Source organism: Pseudonaja textilis, chromosome 14 (genome assembly GCF_049901715.1).
Source record: "Pseudonaja textilis isolate UNSWEBS1 chromosome 14, rPseTex1.2, whole genome shotgun sequence".
Taxonomy (NCBI): domain Eukaryota; kingdom Metazoa; phylum Chordata; class Lepidosauria; order Squamata; family Elapidae; genus Pseudonaja; species Pseudonaja textilis.
Window position 1 is genome coordinate 9,852,634 of NC_142003.1, and position 23,264 is coordinate 9,875,897.

Genomic DNA, 23,264 nt, shown 5'->3' on the forward strand with positions numbered 1-23,264 from the left:
TGGTAAGGCCACACTTGGAATTCTGCATTCAGTTTTGGTTGCCATGATGTAAAAAAGATGTTGAGACTCTAGAAAGGATGCAGAGAAGAGCAACAAAGATGATTAGGGGACTGGAGGCTAAAACATACGAAGAACGGTTGCAGAAACTGGGCTTGGCTAGTCTAGTGAACAGAAGGACCAGGGGAGACACAATAGCAGTGTCCTAATATCTCAGGGGCTGCCCCAAAGAAGAAGGAGTCAAGCTATTCTCCAAAGCACCTGAAGGCAGGACAAGAAGCAATGGGTGGAAACTAATCAAGGAGAGAAGCAACTTAGAACTAAGGAGACATTTCCTAACAGAACAATTAATCAGTGGAACAACTTGTCTCCAGAAGTTATGAATGCTGCAGCACTGGAAGTTTTAAAGAAGGGATTGGATAACCATTTGTCTGAAATGCTATAGGGTCTCCTGCCTAAGCAGGGGGTTGGACTAGAAGGCCTCCAAAGTCCCTTCCAACTCTGTTATTCTATTCACCAAGTTTGGAGAGTCTGCCATAGAGTGTGTTTAATAGAGAGGTTTGGAAGAGGCTTTAAATTGCTGGGCGTCTCTGTGTCAAATATGGGTTGTGGGGAAAGGATTTCTGTTTTGCAGATCCAACATTCATCACCTCTGTGAATAAGTCACAACAAGGCTGACATGGTTCAAGACACTGCTTGGTTATGGGCAGTTCTGCAAATTTGCATCCAAGCCCAGGAAAGGATTTCGCACAATATATTTCATTGACAGACCTGATCTCTTGACACATCTCTTCTGCTGGAAAAATATATATTTTCACTCTTTTTAATACATGTTCAAATGTCTATAAGCACCAACATCTTTTAAATCCAAAGGAACACGCCAGGCCGGGCTAAGCTCTCAGGAAGAGCTATTTTCCTAACATTTGTCAGGATTCAATATCTAACATTTGTCAGGATTCAATATCAACAGGGATGCTTCTTTGAAATTCCAAAATAGTTTCATTCACATTGGCCATATTCTTTTCCCAGAACATAGATTGAGGTTGTTTTGGGGGTGGTTGGTTTTTTTTGTCTTTTTTTGGGGGGGGGGGGCAGTCATGCATTACAAATAAAAAAAATGATGTAGGTTTTTCCTTTTTTAATACGGAACTGTGAGTATGCTTCTTTCTTGCTCTGCTGGCTTAAAACACTACAATTTCATCCTCTTTTGGACAACTGGGCACTGTGGCTGTCCAATACCAGTATCCTTTTTAAATTAGAGATGGGGTGGGTATTTTTTTTAACTCTGAACCTTTCTGTACATCGTTCCTTCATAAAGCATCCTTTTCTGCAGCTTAGCCGAGGCTAAACGTCCTTTTTTCAGCAATCATGATTCCACTTACGTATATAAAAAGAAAAAAAAATTGGAGATAAATGTTGAGCTTGTGAATCACAAAAAAGTCCTTAACGTTTTTCAAACCATCTCCCAGTTAGGTGATATCTGCACTGAATCTCAGTGTAGATATTAGGGAAGGTCCCAGAATAGAGCTAGATAAGTAGTAAGTTGGTCATTGCTTGAGTTGGGTGCCCTACATCAGTTGATGAAAAGATGTTCTGGATTCCTCCCCTTTTGTCCAGGATGTTCAAAAGTGAAAATGGAGACCTGTCCTTTCATCTCTTAGGACTGCCACATCTTGCTATATGAAAGGCATAAGAGCAGAACTCAACACATTGCATGCCTGAAGAGCATTAAGGCCTCTACTTGTCATGAAAGTCAAGTCTGACCAATAAAAGTTGAATCCTGAGCTAGTTAAAGTCCATGATATATGCATGCAACGCTGTTGGAAAAGCTTCCAAGATTCCTTTTGCTGTTGGTCCCAATATGTTCCTCAGAACCACCTCCTGCCGATATTGGGTCAAGCATCTTTCCCCATATTTTGGTCTCCAGACAGTGAAGATAGCAAACCATCACTCCAGAGTAGGTCATAATTGCCTTAAAGAGCAACAACAATCCATTCGGAGCAGTTCCAAGGCCTATCTCAACAGCTTCTGCACATTCTTGCTGTAGGATATGCCAAATTCCACATCATCTCCTTCACTGACTGCAGCTGACCGCTGGGTGGTCCAGTCTCCACAATTGCCATTTCTTCTTCATTTCAGATTTCACCTGGAACAACAATAAGAACGTTTGAGAGTTCATGTTTCTTCATAGGGTTTTATAGGTGATGGAGATGTCTCCATCTTATTACACAGGAACCACTTTGTGAGGCCGGATGGATTGCAAGAATGTCTGGCCCCAAATTGTCACCTGCTTGTTTGAGTGGGCACCTGAACCTGGGCCTCTCCAATCCCAGCCCACTACCTGAACCTTAATATTCTCTGAAAACTTAGATCTGAAAAGATGTAGAGTTTTATTAATATCCAGGCTTCCTCTTGTAAGCTTATGGTAACTGTAAAGCTGAAATCCTACACTGTAGATTCCTTTCCTCTTATATTTTTTTTTAAACATAGCCAATTAAGATGCTCTTAATTGCTCTTGGTCTAGACCAGGGATCTGCAACCTTAAACACTCAAAGAGCCATTTGGACCCATTTCCCACAGAAAAGAAAACACCAGCAGCCTCAAAGCCTGTGTGGGTGTGGCCAACTCAATGTCACTCCCACTGAGTCACATGACACACACCCCTGCCACGCCTACCCAGGTTTTGTGGCTCCGGATGTTTTCTGTGGGAAATGGGTTTTTCCCTCCCTCTCATTTCTGTTTTTTATATTTTACCTTCTCAGACCAGGCGAGGAGTGACTGAGAGGGGAGGGCAACAAGTGGGGCCAGTCAGTGGTGGGATCACCCAACAGGGAGCCACAGCAGAAGGCCGAAAGAGCCTCATGTGGCTCCAGAGCTGCGGTTGCTGACACCCAATCTAGACCAACAAAACTAACCAAGGAATATTGGGAGTTGAAATCTGTATGTCTTAAAGTTGCCATGGTTAAGAAACACTGTTGTAGACCATCTCTGGGAGTGCCTTTTTAATCTAAAGTTGGAGATAGCCTGAAGGGACCCTCTGAAGCTGTTCAGAATTAGTGATGGGTTAAGAAAGGGAGGGATACTCACTTCCTTATTGGCAAAGCAGTAGAGAACAGCAACCAGGAATCCCTGTAGTAAACAGAACACATTATCTTATTAGACATACCTGTCAGGATACTTAAAATTGTGTTGATTGGGCAATGCACTAGGTCTGGACTAAGATAGATACCAGAATTGGGGTATAAGCTGATATCCTGTTACTTAACCCAAATCTTGCATTATGGAAATTGCATTTTGGTGTCACTTGTAGAAATTGTGGTCCCTTCCAACTCTACAACTATGACTGTTAAGTCTATCCATACAGCTTTACTGAAAACATCACAATTTGCCTCTTAGATTTAATTCTAAAATTATTTCATGCACTTGAGAGCCAAACATGTTCATATGGACTCTTCTGTTTATATTTTTCTCATTCTTCCCCAGTTCGGGTTTCCATGTGCAGTATGTTTTGATCTCAAGCATGCACAGCTGTCGTGTTGGTGGGGGACCAGGGATATATGGGACTGGAAGACTAGTGCATTAGAAGGGCACTAAGTTGGAGAAAGCAGACCTAGGTACTAGATTTGTAGTGTTATATGATCAGTTACACAGAGACAGCTTGGTACGGTGCTGTTCTGACCTTGGTTTCCCCCAAAAGCACTCTCTTTCTCCCTGCAAGACCCATTTTATTAAGGTGAATTTCTTGCATTCACATGCAGCCAAAGGCCTGGCAAACAGTCTTTCAAGGGTCTAATTGTAAGCACAGACCTTATCTATCTTGGAGAGCTGCCAAGTAAATATTTTCAAACGCAGTGCTGACAAGGAAGGGCTCGGCACATAGTCTCTGCGATGCACAGACAGATCTTCACACTGCTGCAATGAACGAATCGTTTCCTGCAAAAGCCCCCTCCCCTTCTGCTCCCCTTTTAATCCCTATGAGAGGGGCCATTCACCATCCACCTGTGGCCTTACTCTCACGTCGAACCTTAGTTCGTAATTGTTCGTTTCTTTTGGCAGCTCTGTGCATGCGCAGGCTGGGAACTGGCTCCAGCTGTTCCCCCACCTCACTTCTGCCCGACTCTGAAGGCAGCTGATAACTGCCAGCCTGCCCTGGCCCCATCTCTGCCTCCAGTGCAGAGCCCTCGACCGAGCCTTCCTCGGCCTCCAGGACTGGCCCAGGTTCCTCCTCAACCTCCTCACTGTCTGACTCTGCTGCCAGCTCCGCTAGCCACCAGTGGACCGCAACAGATGGTTAAAGGTGCCAGGCTATAGAAACCAGGTGACTCTGAGTTCCACTCCTGTCTCAGGCACAAGCTAGTTGTCGTCTTTGACCAGTCCCTCTCAGCTCGAGGAAGTAAGCAATGGCAAATAACTTCCTAAAATGAAAATTGCAGTTGCTTGGAATCGAGCTGGAAGGGACCTTGGAGGTCTTCTAGTCCAGCCCCCTGCTTGAGCAGGAGATCCTATACCTATTCCAGACAAATTGCTGTCCAGTCTTTTCTTAAAAACTTCTAGTGTTGGAGAATTCACAACTTCTGGTGTCAAGTTGTTCCACTGGTTAATTGTCTTCACTGTTTGGAAGTTTCTCCTTAATTCCAGGTTGCTTCTCTCCTTGATTAATTTCCATCCATTGTTGGAAAATTGACTTGAAGGCTGAATTTGCCTTGAAGGCCGAAACACACAAAAGGGTGAGTTAGCCATATTCAGTGGTATCTCCCAGAATGCCTTGGTACAAAACCGCAGCCTGGAAGTGGAACGCTTCAGCTCTTCAAAATGAAAAGAGCTACCGGTTATATCTTTTGAAGAGGTTACTCTTGGGACACGTGGAACATGGAATCAACCTTGACCGCTTGACTATCAAGAAACACAGGAAGATTCCTCCTGCAAAGTTGGCACAAGTAAAATTCCCCATATCGGAATATAAGTGAATGCAGTGACCAGGATCCCGCTGTAAATATCTGAAAGATGAATTGGAATGGCACCGAGGTGAAAGTTACCTGGAAGGAGTTGAGGAAAAGTGTGAAGAAAACTTTGATGTAGCGCAAGACTCCCGTGGTTTGCTCATCTGTGGCGAAGATGAAGACCACTTCATGAATCCCAAAGAGAGGGATGAGTGTGAGGGTGGCCTTGGCTAACCTGGAAGAGAGCGTAGAGATGTCAGAATTATTAACGCAGAATCAGGTTTAGCTACAACCTTCTGTTAGGAAGCCACAATCGACCACCATTGCTGGCCTGGAGATCTCCACTTACCGCAATTTATAATCTGTGTAGTCCTTTTGACTAGCCCGTAACTTAGCCAAGATCACTTTGAGGATTTGCATGAAAATCAACAGATTAATCTGGGAAGAAAAAGGAAGCATGCATTGGAAGATGACTGAGTTTTCCAAAGAAATATTTTCATTACAGAATGAAGTTTAAAAAGCTGAAATCAGGAATGTTTTCATATTTTCATACTTGTTATGTGCTGACCTCTTGAGAAAGCAATTTTCAAAACTTATTCCAGGCATGGAAGTGGCATTAAACCTTATCGATTAGATATTCAAGCTTCAATAGAGCAATTGAAACAGGAAAAAGAAGGGTCTTTCTACAATAAAATATTTATATATACACAGGTATGACCTCAATTGACGACCATTAACTGAGCCCAAAATTTCTGTTGCTAAGTGAGACATTTGTTAAGTGCATTTTGCCCCATTTAATGACCTTTCTTGCCATAGTTATTCAATGAATCACTGCAATTGTTAAATTATTAATATCCATAGGGATGCTGCAACCTTCATAAATGTGAAAACCAGTCATAAGTCACTTTTTTTTCAGTGCAGTTGTAACTTTGAACAGTCACTAAATGAACCAGAGTGTGTGTGTGTGCGCGCGCATGCGTGTGTGTGTGTGTTTAATGCTACATGCTACCATTTGGAACCAATTAGAACAAGAGTATCATGGCTTTTTGTGGTGCAAATCAATTCAACGTTACATAAGAAAATGATGATGATTGCATTTTTTCCCCCAAAGATTAATGTCAACGTTCTTCACAGGCCCCCAGACAAATCTTTCAGACTAGAAGATTGCACCACATCCTGTCATCTCCCTCCCATTCCAACCGGAGTAGCACTTACCATAGATGCCAGCAGAATAGGGATACGGATAATCCACCAGTAAGCCATGTTCTCATTAACTCCCCAGCACCTACAGTATATAAAATAAGGCAGCCATAAGACATAAATAAGACCGTATTCCAACCATCCATTCCACAGATAAATGTTCTAGCAGACTGTTGACAGGTCTTCCTGGCTATGAGGATTGAAGAGCTTTGGGGCTGTTTTATAGTTCGCACTCCAAAATTAAGTCCAAGGGGACATTCGAAGACCGTGTTTTTCAAAAAAAATTGATTGCCACGATTGGAGTTTCTTGAACAGCTTGTCTTGTGAATGGACAGAAAAGCCTGTTTGATCACCCTCAAGTCCTGGAGGATGTCAGGAAGACCAGATTCTTTCACTTGCCCTGGTGGACCTCAATCATCAACCCGGATTTCACAATGCTTGTTCTTTATCCAGTGCCTGTAGTTTTCATCGAGCAGGAAAATGTATCCATAGAATATAGAGTTATAGGGTTGGAAGGGACCTTGGAGGTCGTCTAGTCCAATCCCCTGCTCAAGACAGGAGATCTTACACCAGTGGTGGCTAACCTTTTTGGGCTCCCGTACCAAAAATTGTGTGCGCATTTGCACACTCACGCTCGTGTGCCAGCACCCAGAAAGCAATGCATGCCCCCTACACATGCGTGTGCAATCCCCACCCACCCACTTACCTGCACTGCGCCCCAGAGCTGATTTTCGGCTGGTTTGAAGCCTTTTTTGGCCTCCCAAAGGCTTGAGGGAGGGTTTGGAAAAACAGGAAGTGATGAAACGGGGCTAGTTTTCATCCTGCAAAGCCTGCAGAAGCCTTCCTCAGGTTTTTTGGGAGGCTGAAAAAGGCCTCAAACTGGTTGAAAATCAGCTGTGAGGCGCGTGCATGCGCAGTAAGGTAAATTTGCCTGCAGCTTGTGTGCTGACACAAATGGCTCTGTGTGCCAGCTGTGGCAGGCGTGTCATAGGCTCACCATCACGATCTTATACCATCTTGTTCAAATAATTGTCCAGTCTATTTTTGAAAACCTCAAGCACCCACAACTCCAGGAGGCAAGCTGTTCCATTGATTCATTGTTCTCACTGTCAGAAAAGTCATCCTTAGTTCTAGGTTGGATCTCTCTTTAATGATCTTCCACCCTTTGCTTCTTGTTCTGCTCTCAGATGCTTTGGAGAATAGACAACCTCTTCTTTTCTGTGACAGCCCTTCAAGGACTGGTATTATAATGTCTCCCTGATCCTTCTCTTCATTAGACTAGACGTACCTAATTCCCTCAACCATTCATCATACGATTTAGCTTCCTGTTCCCTAATCGTCTTGGTTATTCTTCTCTGTGCCCTTTCTAAGGTCTCAAGACATTGGGATCGTGGTAGTGCCATGCCAACTTGTAAATCCTACAACATGCAGAACCAAGATCTGTTTGGCCCAAACTTTTGCTCTGCAGTGCTCACTTCACGTTGCTCAGTAGGATGATGCTTGCTCGAAAAGGATGATGTGAATTTGTAATCATCGTCTAATAATTATTTGATAATAATTATACTGTTATGACATCAAGTGGACAGTCGCTTTATACATTACGAAATGTCACATAAAATTAAAAGGGAATGACTGCTGATATTGTGCACAAAAGATAAGTACCAACCGACACACTGTACAGTGGAAAGAAGCTTTTATTTGGTGTTTTGTGTTTGTTTATGTTTGTTGTTAAAAATGAAAAGTTGCTCAGTAGAGCATGGCATCCCCAATTCTACTATCCTTAGAATAACCCCAAATCTTCTCTCTCCTATCTATGATAGGAATCTTAAGAAATCCTTAAGACATGTTTTCAAGACTCTTTGATACAAATGGTTCAGATCTGGAGGAAAAATACTTTTTTCCTCCAGAAAGGTTGTCAAAGAAGACAGCAAAGGGGTGACATTGTCTATTATCATTAGACCTACCATCTACATGAGCTTCTGCACACACCCCCCAATTTTTTTAATTGCTTAAAATTGGTTCCCATCCAGCATCTCCAGACTCACTCTGTGTTTTCCTTCAAGTATTTGGCTGCCATCCAGGGTACCACAAAGGCCACAGGGGTCCCTATTGAAAAAAAAAAGGCAAAATGATCATGGGAATCAGCTAGCAAGTTGTGTCAGACAAGAACAACCAGACCCCTGTGTGAAGAGTTCCTAAGAGGTCTGTAAGGGGTGTGCATAAGTGCACCATTGTGCCTACTGTCCCTGTCCTATTGTCCCCATTTATCCATATCTATTTCCTGTATTCTTACTCACGTTTATACTTTTACCTATTATCTTGTAAGCGACTGACAAATCAAATAAATAAATAAAATAAAAAATAAAAGAAGGAAGAAAGAAAGAAGGGGAAAAGGAAGGAGAAGGAAAGGAAGGAAGGAAGGAAGGAAGGAAGGAAGGAAGGAAGGAAGGAAGGAAGGAAGGAAGGAAGGAGAGAAAAGAATGGAGGGAGGAGAGAAAGGAAGGGAGAGAATACCATTCCTAAGAGGTCTGTAAAGGGCGTGCATAAGTGCACCATCGTGTCTCCCGTCCCTGTCCTATTGTCCCCATTTATTCGTACCTATTTCCTGTATTCTTACTCATGTTTATACTTTTACCTATTATCTTGTAAGCGATTGACAAATCAAATAAATCAAGTAAAATAAATAAATTAGCTTGTGGTTTATTTCACAGGAACCTTCCCAGACCAGCAGTTGGCATCTGGGCTAGGCAAGATAAAATTCAACGGCATTTAAAAGGGGTCAGGCCTTGCCTTTTTGTGCCTATGTTAGGATTCCAGGCTATTTCCCTGCTTGACTCCTCTGACTAGCTTGGCCAGTCTCTCTCCAACAAGTTGGTTCCTGCCTCCTTTTTTATTTTATTTTACTGGTTTTTCTTAGGTGCCAAAAAGATTGCACCGGAGAAATAAGTCTCAGGTTCCGTAAGCCATCAAATTGGTCCAATTCAAGAGGGGAAATTGTTCAGGGAATGCAAGTGTCGCAATTGGAATCAGTTCTGCAGATTTTCAAATAGCACAATAAAATGCTTTCTGTCATTCTGACTCAAGGAAGGAAGGAGAAAAAAAAACTTAAAAAATAAAATAAAGGAAGGACGGAGAAGGATACAGGTAGTCTTTGACTTATAACCATTTGTTTAGCAACTGTTTGAAGTCACAATGGCACTGAACAAAGTGACTTATGGCCAGTCCCTACAACCAGTTGCAGCATCGCTATTTACATGCAGAGTCGAACTCTTATCTGCAAACACCTCATTCCAGTGCTTGAAGACAAAGGTTGGTAGGATGATCACATCTCGTCTCCATCTGCCTCCCCAAGAGTATCTTGAACATAATGGGGGATTCTCAACCTTGATGTCCTTCAAATACGTTGAGCATAATGGGGAATACTGAAATAATTTGAATCCTGGCCCCCAACATTAAAGGAACAAGCCATCTTCTTCCCTCATTTCATCTCACCCCAGCCAAGGTAGAGGTACAGCGTGTAGTAATTCTTCTCTGAGAAGACGGCGCCAATCAGCAGTTTGTACAGGTAGATGGCCTCCACCAGAAACCAATAGTGATTGGCTAGAATGCAATATTGCATCAAGACCTGAGCCACCCGGCAACCAATGGCAGCCTAAGAGAAGGGAAGCAGAGAAAAAGATGCTACCTGGTTTGGTAATGAAACATTTGCAAGAAAACCACCCAGCTCAGAAAACATCAAGAACTCCATAATCGTTGTTATCTTTGCACTAATTGGGTCATGAAATGTCTGCAAGAGATCTACCAAGCTCAAGAGCACCAAGGACTCCACTGTTCTCCTCCTCTTCCTCCTCTTTGCAAACCCTACTCCCTTCTAACACTGATGATGTTACCTAGTTGGGTCATGAAATGTCTGCAAGAAAACCACCAAGCTCAGAGAGCACCAGGGACCCCATCCTCCTCCTCCTCCTCCTCCTCCTCCTCCTCCTCCTCCTCCTCCAACCTCACTCCCTCCTAATACTGATGATTTCCCCAGTTAGGTATTAAAAATCTGCAAGAAAACAACCAAGCTCAGGGGGCACCAGGGAGTCCATAGTCCTCCTCTTCCTCTTCCTCTTCCTCTTCCTCCTCCTCCTCCTCCTCCTCCACTACAAACCCCACTCCCTCCTAACACTGATGATGTTACCTAGTTGGGTCATGAAATGTCTGCAAGAAAACCACCAAGCTCAGAGAGCACCAGGGACTCCACCATTCAACTCTGACTTACAAATCTTCTCTTCTTTTGGAATAGCCATTTACTTCTCCGAAAGAAGGGTATTTTGAGGACAACCTGATTAGTCCTTGGATGAGAAACCACAGGAATGTCCTGGGTGTGGACTTCACTGCCAAAATCACCTAACCAATTTCACCCAACCACAGTGGGTCTCCAAGAATGGAATTCTTTGCAGCTCTCTTGAAGATACTGTGCAACCGAACTGAAGACTTTGGTATTCCCAGCAAGCATTCCGTAGCTGTCCTGAAGGAAAGATGTCACCCCATTTCAAATCTTAAAATAGACAACTTATACCAGGCAGGATGGCTTGGTAGAGGATGGCATGACCTTATTAGCTTTCACCCCAGATAGCAAAATTCGCTGAGTTAGCTCTAGTGCAGATCCCATTGGAACCATTCTCAAATCCATCTGGTCCACACCTCACTCTAAACTGCCACGTAAGTAGTTTTGGCTTAGTTTTTTTGGATGAATTCAGATATGATTTGCAAACGAGGGATCATATCTCAGCAAGTCCTGTAACTGCAGCCAATTGTGATTTATTCGACTAGTCATGGCATCTCATGTTGAATGTGTAGAACCTGCTGGATCCAAGGAGAAGTTTTATGTAGGCTACAAGTCTGGGTAGGACAGGAACTTAACCTCCACTGGAGGACAAGGAAGAAGTCTCTCTGAAGAATGTAGGAATCCTACACTCAGGCATCTCCTGGGCAATGACATCAGGCAAGGTTCCTTCACACATACATGCTAGTTGTTTCTGGCTCTAGTGGGCAGTGCTCGTCTCTGTTACAAAGCCGAAGAGCCAGCGCTATCCAAAGATGTCTCCATGGTCATGTGACCAGCATGGCTAAACACCGAAGGCACGCGGAACCTTCCCACCAAAGTGGTCCCTATTTTTCTACTTGTGTTTTTTTACATGCTTTCGAACGGCTAGGTTGGCAGAAGCTGGGACAAGAAACGGGAGCTCACTCCGTTACGCAGCGCTAGGGATTCGAACTGGCGAACTGCCGACCTTTCTGATCGACAAGCTCAGCGTCTTAGTCACTGAGCCACCGCAACCCTTAATGACATAGAGTCAGCTAATTCTTCCACCATGGCTGCCAGGCAATCCTTGTGATCTCCTGGCTTAAAGCACAACACTATGAGATGATCTCAGTGGAGGGTCTTTAGCCTCCACTGTCTGTAACTACCCTTAGGAAGACAGTAACTTACCTCGTGACTCAACAAGTCTTCCCAGTCAGACATCTGGAACGTCTCTCTTCCCCACATCTTCTCCAGCAGCGCATCCTTCACAATCACCGAAATGGCCCGTAGACCAAAGGAAGCAAAAAGATTAGCATGAATATAATTCCGAGTGCAGCGAAGCCTCCTGAAAGACGAAGGGAACATGACCATTCATAGGCAAAGTTGTCACAATTAAATCAGCTAATAGAACCATCTTTTTGATCGCGAGAACCTCCATTATATGGTGCAATCACTTGGAGGAAGCGTTTCCTTTTATTGGGGGCTTTCCAGACGAATTGAGTGGCCCTGTTTTTGGAACGATCTACAACAAAGATGTCCAACGTTGCCAAATTAAGATTTGTGGACTTCAACTCCCAGAATTCCCCAGCCAGCACAGCAAAGCTGGCTGGGGAATTCTGGGAGTTGAAGCCCACAGGTCTTAAAGTTGCCAAGGTTGGACACTCCTGGTCTAGAAGAACCTTATACATCTATGAAAGAGTCTCAACAGAAACCCAAATTATCATCTCTGAAAAGATCAACATGAGGATGATTCCGTCAACATATAAATCAAGAGAAGGAACTCTTCTATTTTATTTTGTGTTAGTATGTAGCCGTATTTTAAGGAGCATTCAGAGAAGCTGGAGCAGATCCAGACAATGGCAACAAGAATGAATGGAAGGAAGATCAAAAGGTAAACGCTACAAAGAAAAGTAGAAAGAGCTGGATATATTTAGCCCCGAGAAAAATGGCTGAAAGAAAATAGGCCAGCTAAATCTTTTTAACTCTTGAGAAGATATCACAAAAAAGGAAGGTCAAGGTTTGTTCTTCATTATTTCAGAGTGTTGGAAACTGAATAACGGATTTAAGATACAGAAAGGCAAACTCCAGTTTAATTTTAGGAAAAAGCTTCCCAACCATTTCCTGCAATTTGTGAAGGAAATAATCCCTGTATTAAGAAAGAGGATATTTGTAGCTCAGGAATGATCCTTGATGCTCTCGGAGCTTGGTTGTTTCTTGCAGACATTTCATCACCTAACTAGGTAACCTCAACAAGGCACAGTGAAGGAAGGATCCCATTCTATGTCAGTGTTTCATCACCTTGGCAAATTTTAAGAGGTGTGGCGTTCAACTCCCAGACATTTCCAGACAGCTCTATGCTGGCTGGAGAATTCTGGGAGTTGAAATCTACACATTTTAGAATGATGCGGTTGAGAAACGTGGCACAATATTATTTGTGGTCTCAACCTTTTCCAAATTTGGCGCTTGGAAACTTCCTCAGCTACCATGGGAAGCATTACCTGAAGACAGTCAGGATGAGTAGAGCCAAGATCAGGGCCAGAAGCGACAGCAAATAGCCCACTGTGTAGAGGACCTTGAAGCTGACCATAAGGCGATGAGTTGCTTCCTACAGAAGAAAGAAGGGGTTTCTATCAAGCGGGTGAAAAGGAGCAGTAGCCACGGATAGCATTTTGGGGTGGAGGGGAGGTGGAACTGGATGATTAGTAGCATGGGGGGTGGAAGAGTAAAAGGATCGTTTTAGTGTAGAGCAGATCAACTTACCGTTTTCCCCATGAAGTGCAAGAAAACAAAGCACTCGTTGTAAAGAAGGGAGATCTATATCCTATGCAAACTTTTACCAAGGTAAAATTGAAATGGCTAGCCTGAAAACAAGCCCCATCTATTTTTTTATCAGTTGTATGTTACATTATCTAAAGCAGACTTACTTACTTCCTTCCTTCCTTCCTTCTTTCCTTCCTTCCTTCCTTCCTTCCTTCCTTCCTTCCTTCCTTCCTTCCTTCCTTCCTTCCTTCCTTCCTCCCACTTCCCTTCCCCTTGCAAGCCATGGATGCTTATTTAAATAAAATATATCTCCCTTTCCTTCCTTCCCCTATCCCTTCTTTCCTTCTCTACCCCCCTCTTCCTCCCTTCCCTCCCTCCTTCCTTTCCTTCTCTATCTCCCTCTTCCTTCCTTCCCTCCCTCCCTTCCCTCTCTTTCTTTTCCTTCCTTTTTTCTTTCCTTCTTTCCTTCCCTCCTCCCTCCCTTCTTTCCTTCTCTATCTCCCTCTTCCCTCCCTCCCTCCCCTATCTCCCTTTTCCTTCCTTCCTTCCTTCCTTCCTTCCTTCCTTCCTTCCTTCCTTCCTCCCTCCCTCCCTCCCTCCCTCCCTCCCTTCCTTCCTTCCTTCCTTCCTTCCCCCCCATGTCAGTCTACAGGTAATCCTTGAATTACAAGTATAGACTACAAATTACCATGGGGCTGAAAAAAGTGACAAGTCTCGGCACTTACGACCATCTCAGCGTCCTGATGGTCACGTGACACAGATTGGGCCCTGGGCAACAGGCATATATTTACAATGGCTGCAGCATCCAGGGTCACATTTACAACCATCTCGGGGGGGCTTCCAACAAGCAAAGTCAATGAGAGAAGCCCAAGTTCACTTAATGAAACTGATGATTCGCTCAAGAACCACGACCAAAAAAAAAAAAAAGGATTTAAGATCAGGTGAGACTCACTTAATGACCACATCATTAGTGATGGCATGGTTTTTTTTTCTTTGAATGGTGTGGTGGCCTCGAGGTGGAGCTCTCACCTCCCAATCAGGAGGTTGTGAGTTCGATCCTAAGTAGAGGCAGATATTTCTCTGGGCTGGATGGGAGTATATTTGCTGGAAAAAAACCTTTGCATTGGAGACAGGAAAGGCATCTGGCCAGTAAACACTCAGCTCCATTCAGTTGGCTAGATTCCACCCAGCAAAGGATTATGGGGTCATTAAAAGATGATGATGATCTATGTCATTTTCTTAACAGAAATATAAAAGTGATCTGAGGATGATTTTAGTCTGAGCAATCTTCAGATTTTAGTCTGAAGTCTCTCTTTCAAACATTCACCAACATTCACCAGCCTAATCCTGCAGGAAATCAGCAAAAAATCATCATTATGCAGATCAGACTATCCTGCAGATCAAGAAAGAAAAAAAAAACATCCCAAGCCATGCTTCAAAGTCATCTTTGAGGGGGGAAAATGCAATTTAATAAATTAGTTTAAGGCTTTTTAAAAAAAAACAAAAATAAACCATGATTGTACAGCATGGAAACGTACTTGGAATATAAATTCAAGTAAAATAGGAAATGCTAGAAGAAACCTGCGTGATGTCTTCCTTGTGCCGGCTGCCCTCGTTGACAAAAACAACATAAAAATGAACTTTCGACTGAAGAAGAGATCACAGGCAGTTCTTTTAAGCTCAGAAATCCTCTGAGAAAGAAAGCCGATCATTTAACCATCCCAAACCTTCCCAGGAAATCCAACCAAACTCTAAAAATAGGTCAGGATTCTCAACCTTAGGTCAGCCAAGATGAGACTGCAATGTCCACTGTTCCAGAAGATCAAGCAAGCTAATGGGATTGTAGCCTCTGGATACAGAATCATGGAACTGGAAGGGACCTCAAAGAGGTCTTCTTGTCCAACCCCCCCTCCCCCACTCACGGCAAGAGATTCTTTCTACCCTCCTGGTCAAACGGAGCTTCAATCTCTTCTCAAAAACCTCATCAGAGCACCCACAATTTTGGGAGGCGAGCGATTCCATTGATTCATTGTTCCCACGGTCAGGAAATTTCCCCTTACTTCCTTTTTGATAATCTTTCACCCCTTACGCTTTGTCCTGCCCTCCAGTGCTTTGGAGAATCCGTTTTTCTCAGTAACCATCCCTTAATTACTGGAAGAAAAGGTATCATGTTCTCCCCAAGTCTTCTCCTTTTGGGACTAGACATACCCAGGACCTGCAACCATTCATCATACAGACGCCTGTAGAGATTCTCAGTCCTCCAGGTTGTGATTGTCCCAAAGGCGGTTTTTTTGGGGAGGCAACTGGATTTTCTTGGTTTTTTTTCTTTTGAAGATGTTTCGCTTCTCATCCAAGAAGCTTCTTCAGCTCTGACAGGATGGTGGGAGATGGAAGGATTTATATTCCTTGCAGGAAGCTGGTCATTTGCATCCTTTGGGAGGGTCATTGAGGCCACCTGGAGGTTTATCTGGGTCCTCAGGGTCACCTGAATTAGAGCTCCTGCTTCTTGTAGTCTGCAATTTTTTCCCTTGGAAATCCGTTCCTACTCCCACACCATTCCAAGGGTGTTCGTCCCAAATTGTATAAGCTAAACGTCTGTAGAGATTCTCAGTCCTCCAGCTCATGGTTGTCCCAAAAGGTGCTTTTCTTTTCAAGAGGCAATTGGACTTTCTTGTTTTTTTTTCTTTTGAAGACGTTTCGCTTCTCATCCAAGGAGCTTCCTTCCTTCCCTTCCTTCCAAGCTTCTTGGATGAGAAGCGAAACATCTTCTAAAGAAAAACAACAACAAGGAAGTACAGTTGCCTCCTGAAAAAAGTACCCTTGGGGTCATTCAACATATAATTTAACTGCCCAGAATATCATTGGGTTCCAGCTACCAGCCCTGGACGACATCTTTGCATCTCGCTGTTTCAGGAAGTTGCACAACAGTCTTAGAGACTCTTCCCATCCTGCTCACAATCTTTGTGAAACTGTTGCCTTCTGGCAGAAGATAAAGAACCATTAAAACTTGGACCACACATTTTTCTGAACAGTTTTTATCCCAGAGCTATAATTGCACTTAACAATGAACTTAAGGACCACCATCAGTGAGCTGTTGGACAGTATTATTTGGTCTGTTGTGTGGATGCTTGCGTGTTTTTAGGGGACAGGGAATTTTGGGGAGGGGGGCGTGTTTGGGGATTGTCATGTGTGTATGTGTGTTGGGCCTGGTCTCTGGGTGTTACGTGAATTTCATTGTATGTGTATGCTGTGTATATAAGTACAATGACAATAAAGAATTCAATTCAATTCAATTCACCTCCAGACTCCTCATCATCCTTCTTCTTCTTCTGCACTCTTTCTAGGGACTCAACATCTTTTTTTTTTCCTATCATGGTGTCCAGAATTGGATGCAGTATTCCAAGGGTGGCCTCACTAACACAATTTGGAGGGGTACAATCACTTCTCGTGACCTTGAAACGATTTCTCTCTCGATATCTGGAGAGCAGCCCTCATAAATCATTATCTTGACATGCTACTCAGTTCTTTCATTTCTCACCTCCTTCATGGTGGTTTCCGTCTCTTCGATACACTGGACATGGTCGCTCCAGAACGCCGTCCCATTCAGCAGCACCCAATTCCCGTCAAGCCCACATTGGCGGCTCACCACTCCATGTTTAACTGCAAGCACAAATAGCCAGAATCATCAAGGACTCTACATCTGTCTGTTTGATTTTCACCCCTTAACCTATAGGCAGAAAAGGAGTTAAAGACAGAGATGATGAGGGGAATGGAGGCTAAAACATACAGTGAATGGTTGCAGGAACTGGGCATAGCTAGTCTAGGGAAGAGAAGGACCAGGGGAGACATCAAATAGAATAGAATAGAGCTAGAAGGGACCTTGGAGGTCTTCTAGTCCAGCCCCCTGCTCAAGCAGGAGAACCTATACCATGTCAGACAAGTGACTGTTCAGTCTCTTTTTAAAAACCTTCAGTGATGGACATCAGTGTTCCAATATTTGAGGGGCTGCCACAGAGAGGAGGGGGTTAAGCTATTTTCCAAAGTACCCAAAGGCCAGACAACGAATAATAGAAACTGAACAAAGAGAGATTCAACCTGGAAACAAGGAGAAACTTTCTGACAGTGAGAGCAATCAACCAATGGAGCAGAAGTTGCCTTTGGAAGTTGTGGGAGCTTCATCACTGGAGGCTTTCAAGAACAGACTGGACTGCCATCTGTCAGAAATGGTGTAGTAGGATCTCCTGCATTGGCAGGGGTTGGACTAGATGACCTACAAGGTCCCTTCTGACGCTGTTAAATCTGTTAAATCTCTAGGAGTTCAACCCTCACAGATCCATGCAGTGTCAATTCCCATGACATGGGTAATGGGGAGAGAGGGGTTGTCTGGGCCAGATAACCGGGTTAAGGTTCCCATGCAACTCATCAATCTGCAACCATCCAATTAAATGTGCTCTGTAAGCAGGATCTTTGGGTCATTAAAAGGGAATTTTGCATTAGTCATCATCTTCCCACCTGAGACTCTCAAGAAGACAAAGTGGGAAACAATGAAGAGAGGGTGAGATTGTACGTGGGAACACACAACTCACGTGGCCAGAAGTCTCAGGAATGCCCATATTGGATAGGAAATCTCGGGCAGTGAAGTTCCCCCAGCTTTTAAGGGCAACTCAGATTAGAAGAAGGCTGTTTTTTGAAGAGTCCCACCAAGAGGTTCAAAACATCTCAAGAACATTAGAAGGTAGAAAGGCTCAGCCTCCTTCACACAACTTTTATATTTATGAGGATCAACATGGGACCCAAAAAAGAGGACATGGTTAGAATCCTTAAAAGATCCAAACTGCTATATTTTGTGGGTTGGTTGGCAGATATACACAAGAAGGTTTTCACACAACATAAACACTCTGTTCTGCTAAGTCTACGATAATCTGCTTTTCTTCTTATAGTCACCAGATGGAGCAGTTATCGAAGATTAATGCCTTACTGAGTAGCCCAGAAAGGATGGAGGACTATCCATTATTCTCTCTGTGATGTCTGGAGAATTCTGGGAGTTGATATCCAGTAGATTTTTTAGATTATTTCATTAGTTCAATTTGACTGCTGCCCAGCTCCAACCAACTCTATCAAAAGACACCAAGTGATGATGAAAAGCAGAAGTTGGCAGAAGAATGGGTTAGGGTGTTTTGGCAGACTGTTCCTTGCTGAAGTTTAGTGGAAGTTTAGTGAAGTTTGTTTGGTTAGATTTTCATGGAGCCAAACAATGCAGAGCAGTTAGACCAAAGTTAGACTGGATGATCATTTTATAATATGGATGTTACGGACTAAAGGATTGATTTTGATTCTGTTTTTCACATTCGTGTTTTTTCATTGAAAAAGGAGGGGATGAAACAAACTAACTCCAGGGTACCTAGGAAGCAATCTACTTGGGATACTTTGCTGATCCCTTTCCGAGTGCCCCAAAATCCAATCTTACTTACCTTTCTCATACCAGGGTAGATAGAAAGGACAAGATACGTTGACAATAGCTCCTGGATTCCCATCTGGCCAGCATGCATACATATCAAATGTCCGGTTGCAAAAGAGGCCTGCAAGGCACAGAAACAAGACAGGTTGGGTAGGATGACCATGATTTAACTGGGTATAGGACTTGAATACCCACAAGCATCTTAAGTGTTCACAGTCAATGGTATCAATATCATGAAACTCTCTACGTTTATTCATTCAACTATTTGTTTGTTCCTGGACTAAATGTTGCATATATCATGGACAGCCACAGCAACCGACAAAGAGGTGCTGAATCATATAAAACCAGGTACATCACTAGTATCCCAAATCACAAGACTATGTCTGATTTACTTTCTTTTGTCATACATGTCAATTCATTGGAGAAGTCAATGATGTTAGGAATGGTTAGTGGAACAAGAAGAAGGGTGCAAGCAAAGAACACATTGGCTTTGGCTCAAAACTGATACAAAGATGAACATCCAACAACTGAAAGAAGCTGTGTTTGATAGGGTAGCATAAAGCAGTGGGCCAGGGACCACTGGTGGTCTGTAAGAAATTTTTGGTGGTCCACAGAGAAATATCTCCCCCAAAGCAATTAATCCAGGCTGCATGGGAACACAAGGCTGTGCTGCCCACATGGCCCATGGGAACACAAGGCTTGCGTTGCTTGCATTGTGAACAACACGAGGTCGTGAGGGAAGGGGGGAAAGGATGGAGTGGGGGGGAACTTGCTCCACACGCCCCATGCACCTTGCCTGGCCACCGGGCTGTTTCTTTCCACTTCTTTCTTCTTCTGCTTTTGGCTGCACGCAAGGAAAGCAGCGAAAGTCTTTCTTTCTCTCCCCAAAACTCCACCAGAAATGAGTCTTTGGGACCGTGCAAGGCATCCTGCTCCAAGAGGCTGCCCCAGCACGACAAGTCTCACAGACTCATTTCTGTCAGAGTTTGGGGGAGAGAAAGAAAGACTTCTGCTGCTTCTGCTGCTTTCCTTGCATGAAGCCAAAAGTCTCTGTTTGTCTCTCTGTCTCTCTCTCCCTCTCTTTCTCTATCTCTTTTCCGCTGAGAATGGAGCTGGAGAATGATTGATTGGTAGGAAAACGGGGTGGGGAATTTTCCTGCAGTCTTTTTTGGGGGGATTTTCCCAGGGTCTCTGCTCCACGGGATTTAAATTTATGAGTTTGGTAGTCCCTGAGGTCCAAAAGGTTGGTGACCCCGGCATAAAAAACACTTGCCTATAAAATCGCCAAGAGTCAGACCTGACTGAATGGTTAAAACAACAACATACATTCATCTAGGTATGTCTCGTCTAATGAAGAGAAGGACTAGGGTTGACATGATAGCAATCTTCTTGAAGTACTTGAGAGGCTATCACAGAGGAGGGGTCAAAGTACCTGAGGGCAGGACAAGAAGTAATGGGTGAAAGAGAGATCCAACCTAGAACTAAGGAGAAATTTCCAGACAGTGAGAACAATTAATCATTGCGCTGGCTCGCCTCCCAGAGTTCTGGGTGCTCCATCACTGGAGGTTTTCAAGAAGTTATTGGATAGCTATTTGTCTAAAATAAAGGGTCTCTTGCTTGAGCAGGAGGTTGGACTAGAAGACTTCCAAACTCCCTCCCAACCCTGTAATTTTACTCCCAAGACCCCCTTGTTTCCATGACTGGCAGTTCACCAAAGATACAGAGCCTCACCTGAAGGATAAGGATCATTCGCCATCTTCTTCATACATTCATCTTTATATCTCAACCACTGGTCAAATGTCTTCTCTAGAATCTTCGCGCTGCAACTCTGCATAAAACCACACCTTTGTTAATCTTGTCAGAAGCACAATATTCAGAGCATACTATCACTATCTAGATTTCATGCCCTCTGCTTCCCTGATGCTAAGTCCACGTAGTTCTGGTGTTTTGGAAGAACATTCTAAGGTATAGAAACTGCCCTCTTTGCTCTAAAACAGGGGTGTCCAACCTTGGCAGCTTTGAGACCTGTGGACTTCAACTTCCAGAATTCCCCAGTCAGTCAAAATCCATTCAACAGTTGACTTTGTCTGAGTGAGGAGAGATCACGTCACATAATGTACTGTGTTCATTTTATTCACGTCCACTGTGTGCCTCCAGCCTTATTTCTGTACTGATAGAAAAGACAGTCTTTCTTGGACAAAGGGAAGGAGGAGCCCACTCAACACTCAGGTTTGACCATGTGTGAATGGAGACCAACTCTTTTCTTCTTTGGGGAGAAGGACTAAAATCCTCAGCTGGGATTTAGAATTAAGGAGGAAGATCTCCACTTGCTTCTAAAATGGTTCCTATTAGCGGACTTATCTCCTTTCAGTCTCTTTTGTTTTAATGAAATTTAACAAAAAAATGTCTAATGAAATCTAAACATTTGCTGTTTTCTATTAAAGATGTAGTATTGAACATCTTATTTTTCTTCAATGAAAAACAGTTGGAAAAATCATCCAAGAAAGTCCATCTAACCCACCAGGTATGCTTTCTGCCCAATTGATACCATTAAATTTCACTTCTCCTCAGCTGAATTCTACCTCCTTTCACAACATATCCCAGGAGGCTTAAGAGCTCAGTCAATTGTGGATAGGAAGTCCTAGTGCATCCAGTAGAATTCTGTAGGAGGAAAGCAGGCAGGGCTAGGAGGGCAGAATTAAACGTGTCATCAGTTTGGAGTTATTGCGTTGCCATAAGAGATCCAAGCCCTGAATTCTTATCTGGTGCCAATTTAGTGTTGAACTTTAGTTGACCAGATTCTTATGTGTAGGCTTGAATAAATCTTCTATATTGCAACCTAATCGGTGGTCCTGATTCTTTACACCTGACACATTTCCCCGGGAAAAAGGCAAATTCTTGCTATTTACTGATCTGACCTTCTTACCTCCATTAAGATGGAGCTCATCAATAAGAAACCAATCTGTTTTGCTATGCGATGGCAGCAAAGCACATCCTTCATCCTGAGCCACAACCTCGGTGCATGAATCACTCACCCGACTATGCTCCTGATGTCTCTCTAAAATAAACTGAAAAATAGAAGAAAAAGATTTTAAAAAGGCTGCGCTGGCATTAAAAAGTTTCAAAGCTGTCCCACTAGACCTGGGGTATTGAAGCTGGGCAACTTTAACCACTTGTGGACTTCAACTCCCAGAATTCTCCAGCCAGCTAAATTCCCCCCCTAGAAGAAACCATAGCTTCCTTTGTGGATGCAGGATTTCAAGACGATGTGGGTTCAAAGCTCAACGATCAGACCTAAAGGTTCTTGCTGTTGTTTTGCCAGGTGCACAAATCCTGTTGGATACGGGTCTCAGTACTCTGACTCCATATTTCCTACTTGGCTGGGATCCCCTGTGGAAATCCATTCAAGTGATGGAAATTTTAATCCCAAAGAGATGCTTAGTTAATTACTGCAATGCAGCGCAACACTGATCTGTCAAACATCAGAATTCCACACAAGGAAAAACTCAAATTGATCGTTCAGGAGCTTTGCCAGTACAGTTGCCATGGGGTTAGGGGTTACCCATCCATCTGAATAAAACTGAAATAGTTAGTTCTACTGAAGGGAATAAAACAGGTATCTGAACCAAGTTCTTCAAAATTTCACTGCCTCTGAACTCAAGTGGAGAGAGAAGGTAGTTGATAGATGATATAGATAGCAGATAGATATAGATAGCAGATAGATAGATAGATAGATAGATAGATAGATAGATAGATAGATAGATAAGACAGATGATAGATGGATGATATGTAATAGATGATAGAAGATAGATAGATAGATAGATAGATAGATAGATAGATAGATAGATAGATAGGGATGATAGATTGATGATAGATGGATGATAGGTAATAGATGATAGATAGATAAATAATAGATAGAAATGATAGATGATAGATTGATGATGGATGATAGGTAATAGCTAGATGATAGATAGATAGATAGATAGAGATAGATGATGGATTGTTGATAGATGGATGATACTGTATGTAATAGATGATAGATAGATAGATAAGATAGCAGATAAGAGAGAGATAAATGACAAACGATGGAATTGATGATAGATACAAGTAGGTGGAGAGAGAGACAGAGACAGAGAGAGATCTTTAAAAAGAAAACATCAACATGCATGAGGAACCTGGCATAATATCAAGGGAATTGCCAGTGTTGTGGTTCCACATCCGCACAACTCAGCTTCTTTGTGAGTCAAAGTCACCCCAACCTGCCAACAAAGAGCAATCTGAGAACAAACCCGAGGTGGCATCCAAACAAAGCGACTCTGTTCCCGGTTCCAGGAAACGTCAGATTGGCATTTTGTGAAAAGGTTGCCCAGCACTGATTTGCATGTTGGAAGCCACCAATAAAAGCTGCCAACATAATGGGCAAAGGCTTTCTGTTTGAAATAAAACAATTTTTTTTTTGCATCCATTGAGTCAAGAGGGTAGGAAATAGAGGAAATCCCAACTGCTGGCAGATGCAGAAATTACTTTTTTGGGAAGGAGTGGGAGAGAGGTAAGAGGGGCTCAGGTATCAGAGGGGAGGGAGAGGCAAGACAGCATCACATCCCATGTTTCGGGTTCA

The 23,264-nt window shown here is 43.2% G+C and overlaps 1 protein-coding gene across 1 annotated transcript; it reads right to left on the minus strand.

Moving 5' to 3' along the window:
- Nucleotides 1–1,137: 1,137 nt before the first annotated feature.
- LOC113438944 (glucagon receptor-like) lies at nucleotides 1,138–21,710 on the minus strand. The gene is made up of 13 exons (XM_026704579.2): nucleotides 21,573–21,710; nucleotides 20,378–20,474; nucleotides 18,660–18,767; nucleotides 16,727–16,848; nucleotides 12,927–13,033; nucleotides 11,617–11,773; nucleotides 9,630–9,789; nucleotides 8,183–8,243; nucleotides 6,153–6,222; nucleotides 5,287–5,375; nucleotides 5,034–5,172; nucleotides 3,085–3,126; nucleotides 1,138–2,143 (listed from the first exon to the last, which is right to left on the minus strand). The coding sequence occupies exons 1-13, from the start codon at nucleotides 21,645–21,647 to the stop codon at nucleotides 2,072–2,074; spliced, it is 1,299 nt and encodes a 432-aa protein (XP_026560364.2). The 5' UTR covers nucleotides 21,648–21,710; the 3' UTR covers nucleotides 1,138–2,071.
- Nucleotides 21,711–23,264: the final 1,554 nt, after the last annotated feature.

Bases quoted from the DNA above. Each gene is read 5' to 3' on its own strand.
- LOC113438944 (XM_026704579.2), bottom strand. From the start codon at position 21,647: ATGAAGGATGTGCTTTGCTGCCATCGCATAGCAAAACAGATTGGTTTC. The intron at 20,475-21,572 runs GTAAGAAGGTCA...GGTTTTATGCAG, and splicing joins TGAGCTCCATCTTAATGGAG to AGTTGCAGCGCGAAGATTCT. The intron at 5,376-6,152 runs GTAAGTGCTACT...TTTTCTTCCCAG, and splicing joins CTATTCTGCTGGCATCTATG to ATTAATCTGTTGATTTTCAT.